Raw genomic sequence first — 19,563 nt, 5'->3', positions numbered from 1 at the left:
TAACAAAAATTACACTAAACATTTAGACTAATACAGCAAATAAATTCAGTGTATACAAACATCTTATCGTGTTAATTTTCTGTTTCAAATCGCCCTAAAACGTATTAAACCTCCTCTTGTGTAAGTCTGCGTGCTTTTTTTAGAAAAATTATATCAACATTATCAATAGCATGATTATTATTGTTACCGCCTTCAGAATTAACAGACCGAGTAAAATAGCAGTGTTGGTGAAAAATAAAAAATGTAGACCCAAAGAATGAAAGATACAAAAGTTGAATGCTCTGTTTTCTCTTTAAAATGTAAAGAAACAGCTGTAAAGAGGCTAGCTCGAAAGCAGAGGAGTCCTGTGTGAGGTGCAGAGTAACGTGGAGGAGGAGGAGGAGGGTGGAGGAGGACAGCGACGTGATTGGCACAGAGACCGAGCGTGTGAGCGGCTCTGTGACCCCACCCGGAGCGCTTTAAAGGCCCAGAGATGGCAGCTCAGCATCCTCCCACATCCACATCCACGGACAGAGAGGAGAGCCGAGGACAGAACGGAGCACACCGGGATATTCTCAGGATATCAAAGTAATTTAAAATCATATCACGAAATGAAAAATGAACAACCAGCTGTGGACTTTATAGAGAAGATTTAGAGGGAAAATATTCGGCGGCTTGTGTGGATTTGTTTTCGCTCCAAATACACAGAGAGGAGAAAGGTAAGAAGTTTGTGGATCCAAGTGTGGCCACAGAGTCTAATGTTGATGTCACTGTCGCTTTTCTCAGTTTGTTTTGTAGCCTCAATCATCAGCCCTCTCTGTCTGCTTCTTTTAAACAATATTACTGAGAGTCTCTCTACATCGACAGTTGTCTGCCATTACGAACATTTTGTCTTCAAAAGTCCATGGATGTTTGCAAAGTTAGTTTAAAAAGCAATAATAAAACTTTAAAAGTAAAAATTAAAGCAAGCTTATTTTATTCGACTTCAGACGTTAAACTACACCCCAAGTTATTAGTGTTTGGTAACCCCTTTTAAATGAATGTGTTTATTTTACACCAGCAGTGTTTACGGTGTAGTTTTTGGTAGGCTAAGTTTAAGCTAGGCTTTTTCAGATTGTAGCGTGTTTAGCTTAAATTGATTGCCTAAGTTTAGGCTATAATCAAATGCAATTCCATTTGACTGTTTTACTTTCTTTTCTTTTTTTTTTTTTTTTACTTTTACTGTTGTCAGTTGAACGAATGTTATTATCTCCATAAGTTATTTCAGTTTGTAAATGTCGCTAAATTGACGCTGTTTTACGGAGCTGTGCCTGGAGGCAGTCTTTAGTAAAGCTAACCCATATATCCACGGCAATTAGCATAAAGAGGCTTAAAGCAGAGCCCGAGGATGGGGGACATTGTCCCCAAAAATACAGCGTTATGCTCAAATCTTAAGCTGAAGATTTAAAAAACTGAACAGATTACACGAATCCATCCAGAGGCTGATTCAGTGAAATAATGTAATAAAATAGCCATTTAAAATTTGTTATTGCATTAGTCACACGTTTTGAACACGGAAAAAAAAACACAGACATCTTTTACATGTCAGGCCTGATGATAAATTAATAGCTTTGTATAGTTGGACCCTATTTGCACCCACATTAGACAGGAGCCCTGAGGGACCCCGCGTGCATATTTCACCGCAGACCTGTCACACTTCTGCTCGAGCCCTCGGGCGTTAGAAAGTGACCTGCAGGGACCAACACAGATTGAAATAATAAACGCTGCACACTCACAGAGTCAAGCTCTCAGAGAGGAGAGTCAAAATGGTATGAAGCTGCTGTCATTCCAGCCTGCGGAAACGAAAATATTATCTTACAAATTTATTATTCTAATTTTTTTATTCAATGCTCTTTTCACTCAACATTCGACTGTAGCTGATGGACACAATGGTCCTCATTATTTTCAACGTCATTAATCTACCGGGAAAAAAATCGCATTTTTGCTCTTGTTGGCTCAAAAAGTGCAATTGTTAGATTTATTAACGTTGGGTTAATATCTGATGGAAAAAAAGGATTTCCGTCTAAAAAACGAAGGCCGCATAATAATGAAGCCTGAAAACATCAAGAGGAGACATTTTACATCTATTTTTACATTTAAACAGCTGAACTTAACCTACATGATGTATTTAATTTTCCTAATAAGGACATAAATATCTTATTGTTATTTATCAAAGCTGTTAAATTACGGACAATTTCTGTTAACGAATTTTCGTTGTAATTATCTTAAATACAACAAACGAGTCTGAAGAGGCTGATATTCAGGGCTATGCTTAACATTCCCGTAACAATTTCTGAAAGCTTTTATTTAATGTTTACAGTGTTTGTTAGTATTTCAAATTTAGATATTTTATTCTTTTAAATGGTTTAAATAGAGCTCTCTGATTTAAAACGTTGTCACATGATCCAAGAACACAAAATTGTATAAAAAATTATAAGTATTGAAAAAATTCGCCTATAAAATTTTTCTAAAAAAAAAAAAGTTTCTTTCTTTTTTTAAACTCATATTAGGGTTGAAATACGTTTTTCTCTCCCTTTGAATGGCCTTGATAAATACTTGTAGTCCATCACCTGTTGCCGTCAGGCTACAACAAACACTTATAAAATTAAGAATTTTTGCTTTAAACGTAAAAAAACTAAAATGTTAAATAAGCCTTGTTTAAATGAGGCTGTTTTCACATACCTTTTGCCTGACCCTCACAGTTTATTGTCCTCTGTGTAGACAGCTCTCCGGTCATGCAGCACTACGGGGTGAATGGCTACTCGCTCCACGCCATGAACTCACTGAGCGCCATGTACAACCTCCACCAGCAGGCGGCGCAACAGGCCCAGCATGCGCCTGACTACAGGCCTTCAGTGCATGCCCTCACACTAGCAGAGAGACTGGCTGGTAAGAAATAGTTGCTCATTTTCTACTTATTCAGTGTTTAACTTTCATCCACTGTCACTGAAAGCCTCCACCACTCAAAATAATGACTGATTAATGATGTGCACTTCAATTAAACTGGGCATGTTTCTTTTTTTCTCTCAACGGCTGTACATTTCAAGACATTATCCTTGAGGCCCGATATGGATCCCAGCACCGAAAGCAGCGGCGCAGTCGGACAGCCTTCACAGCCCAGCAGCTGGAGGCCCTGGAGAAAACTTTTCAGAAGACCCACTACCCTGATGTGGTGATGCGTGAACGTCTGGCTATGTGCACCAACCTGCCTGAGGCTCGTGTTCAGGTAAAACCATTTGTAATGCATTTATTCTACGTACTGTTGGCCTACTGCACTTTTTTTTTTTAATTTCAAGAGTAAAAGGAGGACCGGAGGGCAATAGAGCTAAAATTGTGGAGAAAAAGCAGGTGTATCCTTAGTTGTAAAGTTGCTGTTTGTGCTTGACCAGTGCATTGATCTGTCCATGGATTTTATCATCCAGGTTTGGTTCAAGAATCGCCGAGCTAAGTTCCGTAAAAAGCAGCGCAGCCTGCAGAAGGAACAGCTCCAGAAACAGAAGGAGGCATCTGGACCTGCAGAGGGCTCCACAGAGGAATCTAAGACCGATCTCAGCACAGCTAACACCCTGGTTCCTGAGGCCCGCACTCCTCCACCTCCTTCCTCCACATCCTCCTGTCATTCTGAGACAGAGAGGCTGGCAGCCGCACGGCCACAGCCCGGAGAGATGAGTGTGGAAGTCAACGTCACCTCCCCTGAGCCATCAGACAGTGAGTCAGCAGCAGAAGATAACGCTGACAGAGAGGAGGACGAAATGAGGGGGGAGACAAGGGTGAAGATCAGGGAGGAGATGCAAGGGGAAGGAGGGGTGCAGCCACGGAGCAGATCACCATCCTGCAAACGACTGAGTCCAACATCAGGTAAAAACACTCTTTTTTCTTTTTTCTTTTTCTCAAATATTCCCTCACTGTTGGGATAATAACCAATGTTAGAGCATTTCTAGTAAATTCTGTTTGGGCTAGATAGTGAAACAAAAAATCTTCATGTTTGTCAAAACAAACTAACATCCTCTTCTTCTCTCCCTGTCCTTCAGATTCTCCCCTCAGCTCCCCAACCTTACCCTCCTCTAGCAGCGCCACCACTGGATTGGCACAAAGCAACTCCTACGCCTCCTCTCCTCTCAGCCTCTTCCGGCTGCAGGAGCAGTTTCGGCAACACATGGCCGCCACAAACAACCTGGTGCACTACCCGTCCTTTGACATGAGCACGCCCTCTTCTCTGCCTTACCTGGGCATGAACGTCAACATGCCATCCCCACTGGGCTCGCTGCCCTGCCAGTCCTACTACCAGACCCTGTCGCAGGCCCAGCAGGTGTGGAATAGCCCGCTACTGCAGGCGGCACCAGGCAGCCTCCCTGGAAGCCTCAACAGCAAGACCACCAGCATCGAAAACCTCCGTCTGAGGGCCAAGCAGCATGCAGCTTCACTGGGATTGGACACACTTCCCAACTAAAGCTCGGACAGCTGAGGCTACAACCTCCAGCCAGGGCCGTACCTACGAAATATGGTTCCTGTCAACATATGGTGACACTTTGTCCCCCTTCACCTTCTTTCTGACCTCACATTACCATTTGCAAATATAAGTATCCAACCAAAACTTTCAAAGAAGCAAAAAACTCAAGGCTGACAAGAAGAGAACATCTTAGGTCCCAAGAGTCCAAACTACAAATTTAAGCTTTTTTATCTTTTAAATGTCAAAGTTTAATTTACAGTTCCACTTTTCAAATTAACCTTTTCTTAAGCCAAAGCAGAACCAAAACTAGTAGATCCATTCTAACTCAAGCACGCATGAAAACTCAAAATAGGCCTCTGGGTTTTTAACAAGACTTTATTCTGTTCCCTCGTCTTCATTGTAAGCATACAGCTCACTATGGGAAGCATGGCAGACAGTCAAAACAAAAAACAAGAAACTAACATCTCAAAGGACTTTGCTATCATGATTGAGCCTTTTGGACTTTTGCCCAGCAGATCTTGGGATCTTCTTGTATGTGCCTCCTCTTGGTCAGCAGCATATTTCCAGCTGTACTTATTTTAGCTTCTCACTTTGATTTCATGAAGCTAAAAGACATGAAAATGTTCTCTATTACTAACTAACTATGCATGCATGAACCCAGCTGAAGCATGGCTTGCAGCCGTACACCTCAAAATGAAGGCTTGTCAGATCTAATATCAAAATAAAGCTTGGGTGAATCATTATATCCCAGACCAAATACATTTTTTTGTAGATGACACGTTACGCTCCCGGTTTAAAATAACATCACCCAGCTCCATATTCAAGAATCCATTTAGCATTGTAAATATCAGTCAATGTTTCCCCCGTTTGTCCGGCTCAAGAGTAACTCGACATCTCCTTTTTCGTGAGGAATTTGAGAGAAGACATTCCATTTATTCTTTTGGATTTTGGCTTTAAGTGAAGGACCTCCAGCAGAAATGAAGAAGGCGCGGTGACAAATAAATATGAACCCAGTTGTGGTTTTGTTCAGAACTCAACAGTTGTCACTTTTTCTGAGCCAGTGGCTTTTTATGCAGAGAGACGCACAGGCCTGTTCCCTATGTATTATATCACTGTAGATTGAAGACATGTATTTCTCAATTGTTTAAGATGTAAGTAATTTATCTGTTCAATGCAAGGGAATAAATCAAACATAAGGATTTGTGTTCTCAGTGTGGTCAGTTGCCTTATTTTGACACCTCTAAAAGCAAAATGAGCTCAAATTTTAAGAGAGAACTGAGATAGGGGTCAACAAAACAGAATTATTGACAACCAATTTATGTTGTTTTTGCACAAAAAGCTCATTTAAAAATTTGGGGTGCAAATGCATACCAGGGATTATTACAAGCACTAACAAACAAAGCAACCAACATACCCACAAAAGGCCACTCCCAAAAAGTTCCTCTTCTACGATGAAGTTTGTACGGATTAGACGACCAAGTCTATCTTGCTTCTCTGTGGCTGCCAACATCAAGGAACTGACAGAAACTTAATCTTAGTAAAGTTTTGATTTTCAAAGCTCAAAGTTGAGCACAAATTAAAGTTTGGTTAAGATTTTCCACTTCAGACACCTTGAAGAAGCGTTCATAATTTAGACACAGGAGGTCTATCACATTGATAGCGAGGTTTACACACCACAACCTGCCACTTGTTCACCCAGTGTGGAATAACTAATCCTAAATGAAATGACTGAAGCAGTGTCAGGCGCTAAAGAGTCTCCCATCCACATCCCACCCACCTACCCTTCACTCTCTCTTTCTGCCCCCCCCCCCCCCTTTCCCCCACCCTGTCAGCCAAGGTTTGGCTGCACCGAAACAGAATGCTTTGCCATAAGAAGATTACCTTTGGTTGGGATATCGATGGATTAAGTAAGAATAGAATGAGATAAAAATGGGGCTGAAAGGGTTCCTGGAGTCAGCAAAGTTCAGACACCTGTTTTTTTCCTGGGCTTTTCCCACTTGCTCTCTCATCGACCGTAAAGATTATATCACTGTCTAAGTGGGGAAACAGAGGTTAATGGGGTGGGAGGTTAAGAAGTGGGCAGATTACAGTAAATGAAAATAATTTTAGGGCAAATTCTAACAAACACCTTTGGGATTTTTCTGCGGTAGTCTTTATGTGGTCAATTTGTGTGTCTAAAGAACATATGGGTGTAAGTTAATGGGAACGCCGTGTTTGTGTGTGTGTGAGATAGTGTGTGTGAGTGTGTCAATGGCAGCTAAGCTGCTGAAGGTTTCCAGGAGCTCTTTGATGTGTATCTGGGCAATGCGCTATTAGAGGGATTTTCCTAGTTGACAGCTCAGAGAATGTGTGGAGGAATTGCGATGCCAGCGGGCTAAAAGAATGCTGGAAACAGGATTAGGATCATATTCTGGCAGCTCCTGTCACTTCATCAATGGGCTAAGGTTTCCTCAGTGACAGCCCTCCTTCTCTGCCCAGCTAAAACCTTTAGTGGGACCATAAAAGGGGTGAGAGAGGGGAAAAAACAATGATTGAATGGTGTGCTATGATTTCTGTGCTGGGGTTTGCACTGAGGGCTTTGTGTTGTGAGGTCTGAGGGGGGCGGCATTGATTTGGAAGGAGGGGTAAGGTTTTGGGACCAGAAAAGGGGGGCTTTTTTTGGTAGAGGGGGTGGTTGTGGTCCTTCTTGGAAGTTTTACACCCAAATCCCCATGGCAGAGCATGTGGTGGGGTTTTACACTGATGCTAGCAGACAGAGACAGCAGTTTGATGTCCTCCAAAGGACGACAGGAACAGGTGGGGATGGAAAGAAAAGACATTTCCTCTATTTCAACGATGTTGTTTTAGTCTGTGAAAGCCAAACCATTCTTCACCTCAGAAATATGGGCCTTTTAAGGGTGGGTGTTTTATGCTTGTAGCCACATTCGAAAAATCAAGTGTACACTCTTTTAAAAAATGAATTTGATTTTAGGATTATTCAAGTGATAATCGCTCTGATTTAGATGTCAATAAATCCCATTAAAATACCAAAATCTATGATACATTTATCATAGAGTTGTTTTGCTCAATTATAGCCTGTTAAGACTGTTCATGACTCATATACTTCCACAGTCATAAACTGAAACCGAATTTATAAATAAGCCACCATATGTGGGATACATGAAAAAATGTCTGGGTCCCTGTGAGACCCAGTAGGTGCTGACATGATAGAACAATATACATGCATGTGCACTGCATCAGAAGCACTGGTACTTTGGCTAACATCCATCTACTAGTCCTGGTTAATATCAGTTTTTGGAGACTGTCAACAGGTTATTGTCTTAATGTTGAGATATTTTAAATTAATCTTTTGTGTTTAGAGTAAAGTGTTTATTAGTTTAATTCATATTTAAACTTCAGAGTTTAGGTCGACAAAAACTCAAAGAGCCAGTTATAGTCAATAAAAAGTCCTTGCATTTTAGTCTTACCTTTGATAAAAAATATATTTTCTTTGAACTAATTAAATCAGCCATAGTGTAAAATTGATGTTAATGAAAAATACTCATATTAATGCCCTACCAATACTTTATTGTAAATAAACTGATTAAAATGTTGACAGAACTTTTGTGCTCTGTGATATATATCAGTTCTAAATGTCTGACATTCAATTACTACCATGTCAATTTCATTGAATCTGTATGATTAAAAAAAACAACACTGACTTTCATTATAGTTTTTATTTTCAAAGATCTAGTTTTGGTTAGCCTTTGTGCTTACTTTGTTTGGAGTCCTTGCACGTCAAATTCGACCCACCCTGGTTTCACTGTTTGTAAAGCATGATAGCATTAAGTGTCTGTTATTTCTGTTGTGTAATTTTCTTCAATTCCTTTTCATATTAACACAGGCTTTACACCTTTTACTTAAATGTATGGCAAGTATGCCTCATTCAGGTGAGATTATTCCTTGGTTATGAGTTGTAAAATAATAGTAATAAAATAATAATTAACTGGGATTTTTTTTTAAATTCTAGTTATGTTTAGAGGACCATTTGATTATTGGTAATGAGACTGGTATATGTTAAATTTTAGTTTGAAATTTTATGATACCACAAATTTATTTTTAATGGTAGTAAATAAACACACTTCTTGTCCTTGTGGGTCAAAAATAACAATTTATGTACAATGTACAATTTATCACTCATTTCTGTATTTGACTTTTTAACCAACTTTATTCCAGGTCATTCACACAGATTTTAAACTTGTTTTTTAAAATTTAGAGTTTATGTAGTCTATGCAGTCTAATGTCCTCAGTAATATGAAATTAAACCTTTTAAGAGTCAAATTCAACAGAAACAATGATATATTTTGACTGTAAATACAAGACATGTACATTTGTTGGATTATCACCGACATATGATCATATAATATCATATTATTATATGTTACATTGTTTTTTAAGCAGACTTTAGTCCAAGATGTACTTTTGTTTTTGGAATTGTTTATCAATTATCTGGTTTACATTTAATTCTAGCACATTTTTGGGTAAAATGAGAAGAATTTCTGGATTAATTTGGATCATTATTAGAGGTCAGGCAGTAGTCAGGATAATCACAGGCTACGTCTAACAGATCTAATCTAATCATTGATAACAGATAAAAAATATAGGACAAAGAATAAAGAATAAAAGGTATCCAAGACATTAAAAAATGAGCTGTTGTATGCATGTTATTATATAAAACATTGTCACAATACTGTAAATTCATTTCAGTTAGGATTTTAAAAACGTAGGAAAATGAAACAAGTTGTTGTGTGTCTTTGTGTGTGTATTTGTGGATTTGTGCAGTTTATATCTGCTTAAGTAAAACTGGGTGACCTGTAAGCCCGCTAAGACAACAAACACTATAAATTTTAATCAAACACCCATAATTCATAGTAAGGATTGATCATGTGGGGGTATTTGCAATTTAAAATATCTTATGCTATACTATATATGCATTAATGCTGACAGCCCATTTTAATATATAATAGTGAGTACTTAGATCAAAAGTAAAATTGGTCAAATTAAGGATGGACGACCTCTCTTAACCTCCACGGGCCAGTGCTAAATTTGTTGACTGACAAATGGACAAAAAGTATTTTTAGTTTTCTTCAAGATGACTAAAACTAGACTAAAATGAGTTTTTGTCGAACAGTCAAAATTCATTTTTCTCCACTCCATATTTTATCACTTCTGCCTCTCAGCTGTAGAAAGCAGGGACCCCAGGTTTGGCAGAGTGCATAGAACACACTACCATGATGTGGTTCCAGATTCATGCAAGAGAATAAATGCTTGGACTAAAAGTAAAGACCAACATGTGAGGACTTTTTATGGACTAAAACTAGACTACAATGTTTTTGAGTTTTGTCCACTAAAACTGGACTAAAAATATAAAGGGTAGAAATGACTAAAATGTGATTAAAACTTAAAGGCATGTGATCTAAAGACTACGACTGAGACTATAATTTAAAAAAGATGTCAAAATTAAAATTGCCATGAGCCCCTTATGAGGATAGATCCAAGAAAGCCCCCTCTCTCCTAATTGATAATATAGATGAATCATGGTAAACATAACTTTTTTTTTGACATTTTCAAATTCCTTAATGTAAAGTTACTGACCTAATACAACAGAGGTCAAGCCAATTGGTGCTAGTAGTCTCACAGTTAATGAAACTGGGATCACCTGAGTGCAGTGATTGTAGTATAAAGATGTATGTGTCTGGAAGGTCCAATCACTGGTTAACCAGTATTCCTGGCTACCATTACATCATACCGTTCAGTTAAATCCATCAACATGAAATAGAAAATATATGGCACATGTGTAAATCTGCCTAGATCAGGCAGTCATCACAAACTTAGTGACCATGTAAGGAGGAGTCTAGTGGGAGAGGCCACCGAGACACATATGTGCCATCAGTCAAAGCTTTATGGGAGAGTCGCAAAAAGAAAGTTACTGTTGAAGAAAACTCATTAAATCTAGACAGTTCACCAGAAGGTACATTGGAGACTCTATGGTCAAGTGGAAGCAAGTTGTTTGGTCTGATGAGATCAAAATGGTGCTTTATTGCCATCAGACAAGACGCCAAACACTGCACATCACCACAAACACACCATCCCCACTGTGAAGCATGGTGGTGGCAGCGTCATGTTGTGGGCGTGCTTCTCAGCAGCCAGCCCTGAAAGGCTTGTAAAGGTAGAGGGTAAAATGAATATGGCAAAAATAAAAAATCCTTAGGGAGAATCTTATTCAGTCCGCAAGAGCACTGCTGCTTGAGAGAAGATTTATTCCATCAAGACAATAAACTGAAGCAACAGGTGAAAGCTACACAGAAATGGTTTAAAGCCAACAAGGTGAATGTTCTTGAGTGGCCAAGTCAAAGCCTAGACGTCAATCCAGTAGAGAATTTGTGGCTGGACCTGAAAAGAGCCTTTCAATCCAGATCCCTGTGCAGTGGGACAGAGTTTGAGCAGTTTTGCAAAGAATAATGGAGAAAAATTGCAGTTTCCAGATGTGTAAGACTGATTGACAACTATCCACAGACTCGGGGCTGTGATTGCTGGCAAAGGTACATCTACTAAATACTGACTTGAAGGGGGTGAATATTTATGTGGTCACTTATTTTACATTACATATTTTAAATTGATTACTTTGTAGAAATTTGTTTTCAATTTTACATTAAAGATGTTTTTTTTTTAAATCAGAAGAGGCAAATCATTTTAATCATGATTGGTTTATAAAATCAATAAAAGAAGTAAACATCCAAGGGGTGAATACTTTATATAGGCACTGTGGCTACATCAGGAAAATTTATGAAACTGAATAAAACGGCATATGAAGACACATGGGCTTTGTAATATTTTACACACTCAGGATTAGGATGACCCTGATAAAGGCTACAAGCCGAAACTCGTTGGTCTGGTAAAGTTCTTCTCTTAGCTACAAGTGTTAATGGAGATTTCTGTTCTTTTCAAGACTTTCTTCATTCTCCATGCACCTTGGAAGTTGGTGAGGTTGTGCCAGAACTGCCCAGCTAATATTTTAAATACAAAATATGTTTCAAATTATTTTACCTCAACATTTCAAATTGTTTATTAAAACCCACAGCATATTTCTTCCTCATATGATTGGTCAAGCAGAGTGGATATTTGGGACTACATGTTTGTATATTTGTGTCCTCTCCTCCCATAGCTGTAGCACTGTGGATCAGCCTCTTTCAGCATGTCACTCAGTGCAGTCAGGTGAGTCATTTATACTCAAAGCTGAATATTCTGAAGGGATTTTGAGCTGCACCTTCTGTAGTTGGGCCTGAGGTTGGGCTGCAAAGTAGTTCTTGCCTGGGCTTATAGGGTGGTCTCTGCCATGCATCCTGGGCCAGCTGTCTTCATGCTGCCACTAAACCCCTGAGTGTAACTCCACACTTTGCTCACCCATGTGAAACAATACTTTCACAATACAGGAGTTTGATTGTTGGCGACAAGTTATATAATGCCAGGAATTACAGTCTAGCATGCAAATGCTAAATCCTCCTCTCTTTCTCCTGAGAAGTGGATGAGACGGACTATATCTGCAGGCTTCACTCCGGCTCCCCAGCTTTGTGCTACAGAAACGCTCTCCTTTCTCCCCCTGACTTGGGTGATAATCCTGACACGCACTGTCTGCATTTTTTACTGTACGTGTTTAAGCGCATTTGCAGAGCATTTATCTCTCCAATGTAAACCAATTTGGCTATAAGGGCCTTGGGCCAAGCAAGGCGCCGGAGGGAAGAAAGGAAAACTCAAACCTAGCAGATGTGCAGAGAAGGGAGGATGGGAGAGCTGGCGAGGACGCGGGGGTTGATGAACAACTGAAAGCAGCAAAAAAGGGGAAGCGGAACCGCATGAGAGAAAGAATGTCCCTTGTCCGAAGGGTAAGCTTTTGAAACTTGGGATAGGGGCCTTTAAAGCCGATAGAACGTGGATCACTGAATTGTTGAGTCACAGAATCTGAGAAAATCATACGGAGCTCCCAGTTAATCCTGTCATAGTGAAATCTGTGGGCATACTTTGAGGATCCCAGCCCCTTCTGAAGAATTCTGGAGGCTGCTGTATTGACAGAGCTGCTGTTTGATACCGCCTATACACCTGTATCAGCTGTCTGTTAATCTGCCTGCCCCTCCTCCCACTCGTCCTCCGCAGCACGTCGCCTCTGCTGGTAGCAGCCACTGATGAAATGGACCAAAGCACTAAAAGCTGCCAATCTTGCTGCTTTTTGATGTCTCCTGTAAGTGGCTGTGGATGCAGGCTGAACTTGTCATTGTGATCATCTGAAAGGCAGGAGTCCTGCTGTGTCAAACATTATTACCTGCAATACTGTGGTGCCATAAAGACTATGGGCTCCTTGGTCCCTGAAATGGGACATTAAGACAGAATCATCCTAGTTTAGTTGGGGTGATATCAAGGTGTTTTATTTGCTGGCACACAGGCAGGGTCTGAATGTGTTTGGATGGCTTTTAAAGTACCTGATCTTATAGCCTAAGGTTCCTGTAAATGAGGTGTTTGCTGCTCTTATCAATGAGACGTTGCATGAGAGGAGCACCTTGGCCCGTTGGGGCTGCTGGATGCTTCGGCAGTTTGATTACAAAAGGCTGAGCTTTGGCCAGATGCCCTCGACATCAAATTTCTCAAACTCTTTCATTCAACTCTCACTTTTAACTTTCTTATGTTAACTTGGACTAATGTAGGGGGATAACAAAATACATCATGACACTTTCTTTGAGATACTGCTTAGTCATCAACATAACTTAACAGTGGGTGCCTAAAAACAAGTTGCACTCAAGGTCTTTTGAAAGAGTCAATCTCAGTGAAAATCAATTGATAAAAAAAGTAAAACTAAAGATATATTGAGCTTTTTAATTAACTGTGAAGAGTTAAATGTATCTTTAGAAAATATAGATAGCTTTGAACTACAGTTGAAGTATTTGAACTTGCTAGATGTGCAGCTAAAGTGCCTATAAAAAGTATTCACCCTTTTATTGATCTGATGAATTATTCATGGTCAATATAATATGGCTTTCGTGACAGAAAGAAATAACAAGAAGCTCTTCTGTCAAAGTGAAAACATACTTCTACAAAGTTATGTCAATTACACAAAATATTTAATAAAATAAAATGTATTTAAATAAAATAAATATTCATCCCTTTAAAGTGACTGACCTAATTCAACAGAGGCCAGTTGGTGCTAATAGTCTCACAATTAGTGAAGTTGGGATCACCTGAGTGTAGTGACTGTGTCAAGTGATTGTAGTATAGACACCTGTGTCGGGAAGGTCCAGTCCCAGGTTAATGTGTATTCCTGGCTACCATTACACCATGAAGACAAAAGAACACTCCAAGCAACTCAGAGAAAAGGTTATTGAAAAGTGTAAGTCAGGAGATGGACACAAAAAAATTACCTAGGCACCGACTATCTCCCAGAATACAGTTGAATCCATCAACAAGAAACTGGAAGGAATGTAGCACGTGATATCTGCCTAGATCAGGCTGTCCTCACAACTGAGTGACCATGCAAGAAGAAGACTAGTGAGAGAGGCCACCAAGGGATCTATGATGACTCTGAAGGAGTTATAAGCTTCACACGGGAGAGACTCTGCTTACAACAACTGTTGCCCAGGTTTTTACCAGTCAAAGCTTTATGAGAGGATGGCAAAGAGAAAGCCACTGTTGAAGAAAACGTATTAAATCTCAACTAGAGTTCATCAAAAGGCATGTGGGAGACTCCATTGTCGACATCAGACAAGACACTACACTGCACATCACTGTAAACACACTATCACCACTGTGAAGCTCGATGGTGGCAGCAACATGTTGTGGGGATGCTTCTCGGCAGCCAGCCCTTTAAGGCTTATAAAGGTAGAGGGTAAAATAAATTCAGTAACATAGGAATTTTTGAAAGGGTGTCACCTGTTGTAGTATATGCGGCTCTAAAACTTCTACATACAGTACCTTTCACCATTGATAGTGCCTTTCTACATGAGTAAGCTGCCCACACCAAAGGCACCAATGCAATCCCACACCATCAGAGATGCAGGCTTTTGAACTTTGCACTGATAACAAGCTGAATGGCTCCTTTTCTCTTTAGTCTGCAGGACACTGTTACGGGACTAGTTAGATCGAGGTTATCTGTTATTGGCTGAGCACACAGTGCAATACAGAGCCTGAGCCTAATACGAGCGTCTGTCATTCTTTATAGTGTTATGCCACAAACATGGTGTCAGAAATGGTGGCTCGGTCTGTGTATCTTGACTAAGTGGGCGGTTGGACGCAACTAACATAAGCTGTTGGCGTTGTCAAGCTAGAGTGCACTGATAACACCTACGAAGTTAGCATGGCAGATAACATTCCCCCACCTTCGCCTATGTGCTTCACGGGTGATTGGAGCACGAACTGGGACGTCTTCCGGGCCGAGTTTACGGACTATGTTCTTGTTACCGGAATTGCAGAGAAAGACAAGAAGATTCAAGCAGCGACCCAGCAGAGTGTGATTGGGAGTGAATGCAGGTATGTTTATCGTCACAACCTGAACCTCTCGGAGGAAGAGCAGGGAGACCCGACGGTGATACTGGACGCATTGGAAAAGTACTTCAAACCAGCTAAGAACATTATTTAATGAAAGGTACCTGTTCGGATGCTGCAAACAGGAGAAGGGCGAGTCCATAGACGCTTTTGTGGCCAGGCTGAGGGAGAAAGCAGCTACGTGTGAGTACGGACAGTTGAAGAATAAAATGATTTGTGACAAAAAGGTGCTGGGGATTGCAAACGAGAGCACTAAGTGCAGGCTGTTGAGAGAAAAAGAGCTCACTTTTGTCATGGCTGTTGAAATGTGTCGAGCAGCAGAACAGACTGATAGTAGAATGCGAGTGATGGACACGGCGTTGTCACATGTTCCAAACACTGACGCTGTTCATTCTGTTGCTATGCAACCGTCCAGGCATAGCAAATCGAGACAGAGCTATTCACCCAAGACGGTTGACACTGCTTATACATGCCCCTATACTGTGATACTGTGGCAATTCTCATTCTAGGGGTAGAGAACACTGCCCAGCCTACGGGAAAAAGTGCAAATTGTGTGGGACTAATAATCACTTCGCAAAAGTGTTTCAAAAAAGCAAACTGAGAAGTACTACAAGGAAAGTGCACTGCATGGATGAGGAGGCTTCAGAGCAGAGCAGTGATGGAGAGTCGAACATGATTGAGTCAGTCATTGCAGTCGGACAGACTAAAGGAATGTAATGGTTTGTGACATTACGATTCCACACCGAACCAAAGAGATGTCAGTTGGACTCAGGGACCACTTGTTATATAATGACTAGCAAAGATAAGGAAAAGTTTGCACCCAATGGAAAGCTTCGCCCAAGCCACGCCCAGCTTCAGCTATACTCTGGAGAGCTGGTGGAATCCATAGGCATTTTCAACACCGAATGCACGGTATGAGGTCACAAACACAAGCTCTGATTTGAGATTGTGACAAAGGGACAGCATCCTCTGTTGTCAGGAGACACCAACGAATGCCTAGGATTCATGCACTTTACCATCCCTGATGAGGTGCTCAAAGGTGATCGGGCACAGCTGCCTGGACCACTGGGCAAGGAAAAGGTGGTCAGCAAGTACAGAGATGTATTAACCTCACCAGTTGAGTCTGTGCCAGGTGAGGTACATTTTGACCTGGATCCTGATGTTCCGGCAGTTCAGTTGCAATGTCCCCATTGCCATGAGGGCTGCTGTTAACACAGCATAGAGAGCAGTCTCATGACCACATTCTGGACCCCTTGGGGGAGAAAACGTTGGCTAAAACTACCATTTGGTGTGTCGGTGGCACCTGAGGTATATCAAAGAAAGCAGCATGAGCTTTTGGCAGGTCTGTGAGGCATTGAGACCATTGCTTACAAAATACTGGTGGTGGGCTGCTATGATACTGATGAAGAAGCAGAACATGACCATGACACCAAACTTCTGGCACTGTTAGAGCGCTGCTGGGAGGTGAAGCTGAGGTTAGGTTTAAAGAAGCTGCAGTTCAAGGTAGCAGAAGTCTGGTTTCATGGCCACATCCTCTCATCTGCTGGTCTGAAGCCTGGTCCAGAAAAGGTGAGAGCCATTGTTGACATGCCAAATCTGATAGATGCCAAAGGTATACAACATCTCGTTGGCTTTGCCAACTACCTGGCTAAATTGATGCCCCACCTGTCAAGTGTTTGTGAACCATTACGACGTTTACTGGACAAAGATACCCCCTGGCACTGGCTGCCCAAACATGATGCCACAATGCAGGAACTCAAATCGCTGGCCACAGCCATTCCAGTGCTGCGTTATTATGATGTAACAAAGCCTGTTACAATCCAGAGCGACGCCAGCCAAAGTGGACTCGGCTGCTGCCTCATGCAGGAGGGTCAGCCTATCACGTTTGCTTCAAGAGCTCTCACTGCTACAGAAAAAAATTATGCAGAAATTAAGTAAGAGTGCCTCAACATCATAATTGCTTGTCAGAGATTCCATTGTTATTTGTACGGCTGTGATATTATCACAGCAGAGACGGACCACAAGCCTTTGAGTTCAATCTTCAGCAAGCCTCTCCTCAGCAGTCCTAAGAGGCTTCAAGACATGCTCATGACCCTGCAGAACTACAGCCTAAGAGTTGTCTACAAACGTGGTTAGGAGATGTTTATCAGCGATACACTCAGCAGGACAACAGCAGCATGCACGGGCAAGGGGACAACCTACCATAAGCACACTGTCTGCTCACTACAAGAAGTGCAAGAGGACATGCAACATGTCCACCAGGCTGACTACCTTAATGTAACCGATCAACATCTGGAACAAATTAAGGCGGCACACTGGCCAGGATGAAAGTCTCCAGACACTGAGATCCACTGTTCTCGCAGGATGGCCAGACATCAAAGAGGAGACGCCTCTTATTATCAGTGGGTACTGGCCCTATCGGGATGAAATTAGTGCTCAAAATGGCATTTTGTTCTGAGGACAAAGGGTTATTATTCCAAAAACACTGCGCCTAGAGATGCTTACACGCATACACTCCAGCCACATAGGGGAAGATGCATGCTACCGTCAAGCTCGTCAAACCTTATACTGGCCAACCATGCACGCAGAGATTAAAGACTTTGTGAGTGCCTGCACAACCTGCAATGAGCATGCTTATATCCAGCACAAAGAGACCATGCTCACCCACAAACTGCCAACAAGGCCATGGCAGATTGTCAGCATGGACCTTTTCAGTCACGGGAGGAAGGACTACTTGCTCATTGTTGATCATTACTCTGATTTTTGGGAGATTGAGCTCCTTCCTGACCTTGTCGCAGAGACAGTGATCTCTGTAAGGCACAGTTGAGCTTTGGCCAGATGCCATGGCCAGCCAGACAAGGTCATCACAGACAATGGCCCTCAATTCACATTTGAATTTGCTCATTTTGCCTCTGGATGGGAGTTTGAGCATTTGACCTCTTCTTTAAGACACCCAAGGTGAATGGTAAGGCAGAGTCAGCCGTCAAGATTGCAAACAATCTCCTGCACAAAACCATGCGTAACCACAATGACCCTTGGAAGGCAATACTCGGGGTTGCTAGATCCGCGGCTTTCCCGCAGAATTGGGATACCTATAACGTACTGCTGCGGTAGATTTTTTGTCCGCAGGTTGAGCAGACCCTTTTTTTTTTTTTACATGTGTACGAGTATTTAATTTCTGTAGCAGAACAAACTACTCTAGTTACACTCAAGTACAACTAAAACAACCAGCAGAGAGGAAGGAAACCATGGAACATGGCACAAGACATAAACGCCACCTACAGAGAAGCAGAATGTCTGTGGGCAATCAAGCAATATATGCAGTGTGGCAGAGGTTATTGGATCATTTTGAATTTCAGCATTGGGCTTGTTTTTGGGCTAGTTTTGGGCTGGTTTTTATCAGCCATTGGGCTGGTTTTGTCACACAGAGCTGGCAACCTTGGCGATACTGCACTGGTTCTTGTAATACTCCAACTGAGAACATGGACAGCAGCCCAGCACAGCAGCTCCTGTCTCGTCGGCTGAAGACATCCATTCCTGTGACTAACAAACTCCTGGAACCTGCTGTGGTGAAGGGGGTCACAGAAAAGCTGCAGCACAGAAGGCAGCTTGTCAAGTCTTTCTACGACAGATTTGCACAGGTCCTGCCAGAACTGGAGGTCAAAGCTGTCAAGATGAAACCCCTGTCTTGTGACAGTACCCATATCTGGAGGGCCGGGACCTGCCTTGGCAAGGTTGCACCTAGATCTTACCTAGTGGATGTTGATGGTTCCATTTATAGATGCAACAGGGTTGACCTTAGAGTAGCTGAACCTTCTGCTGCTTGGGCCTGTGGGGAGGATGGGCTGGAGCCAACTCACATTCCAGAGGTTGGTGACTTCCCCAGCTGTGAAGGACCCAAACCCTGTAAGGTCTGCAGATAAGGTCTACAGATCAGTGGGGGGTGCACTCTCTAAGGGGCTCAAATGTACCTGGGCTGGACGGCTGTCAAAGCCACCTGAGAGACTGGGTTAGTAGTACGGATACTGGGGGGAAAAGGGGCAAAGGTTCTGTAAGGGAGAGCTTAACTATTTCTCATTGTGTAGTTTGTATGTTATACAGCTGGGTTGAAAAGTGTAATGGAGATCACCGTTTAATACAAAAGAAATTTCATTTTAATTAATGTTGGGTCGATATAATTACAGTGTGCACTTTGTTCTGAAGATGGGGACTTGTTTGAGAAAGGATACTGTTACGGGGCCATTTAGATTGATGCTATCTGTTATTGGCTGAGCTGACTTGAGGGGGTCTGTCACCCTGATGTTGGTATTCTTGCTGTAGTCTTTCATACACACAGTGCAATACAGAGCCTGAGCCTGATAGGAGCGTCTGCCATTCTTTTCAGTGTTATTCCACAAACAGACACAGAATCCATAGCTTCCAAGAAGAATTTCAAATTGTGATTTATCTGATCACAGAGCAGTTTTCCATTTTTCCTAAGTTCATTTAAAATGAGCTTTGCCCCAGAGAAGACTGTGGCTTTCTGGATC

General features: G+C 41.6%; 1 protein-coding gene across 1 annotated transcript; it reads left to right on the top strand.

Moving 5' to 3' along the window:
• The first annotated feature begins 620 nt into the window (after positions 1–620).
• LOC121512558 (diencephalon/mesencephalon homeobox protein 1-B-like) lies at positions 621–5,555 on the top strand. The gene is made up of 5 exons (XM_041791874.1): positions 621–698; positions 2,740–2,907; positions 3,066–3,244; positions 3,441–3,876; positions 4,050–5,555. Exons 2-5 carry the CDS (start codon positions 2,754–2,756, stop codon positions 4,466–4,468), a joined length of 1,188 nt encoding a protein of 395 aa, XP_041647808.1. The 5' UTR covers positions 621–698; positions 2,740–2,753; the 3' UTR covers positions 4,469–5,555.
• The last annotated feature ends 14,008 nt before the right edge of the window (positions 5,556–19,563 follow it).

This window comes from Cheilinus undulatus, linkage group 7 (assembly GCF_018320785.1).
Source record: "Cheilinus undulatus linkage group 7, ASM1832078v1, whole genome shotgun sequence".
Classification (NCBI taxonomy): Eukaryota; Metazoa; Chordata; class Actinopteri; order Labriformes; family Labridae; genus Cheilinus; species Cheilinus undulatus.
This window is presented reverse-complemented; position numbering and strand designations above follow the sequence as displayed.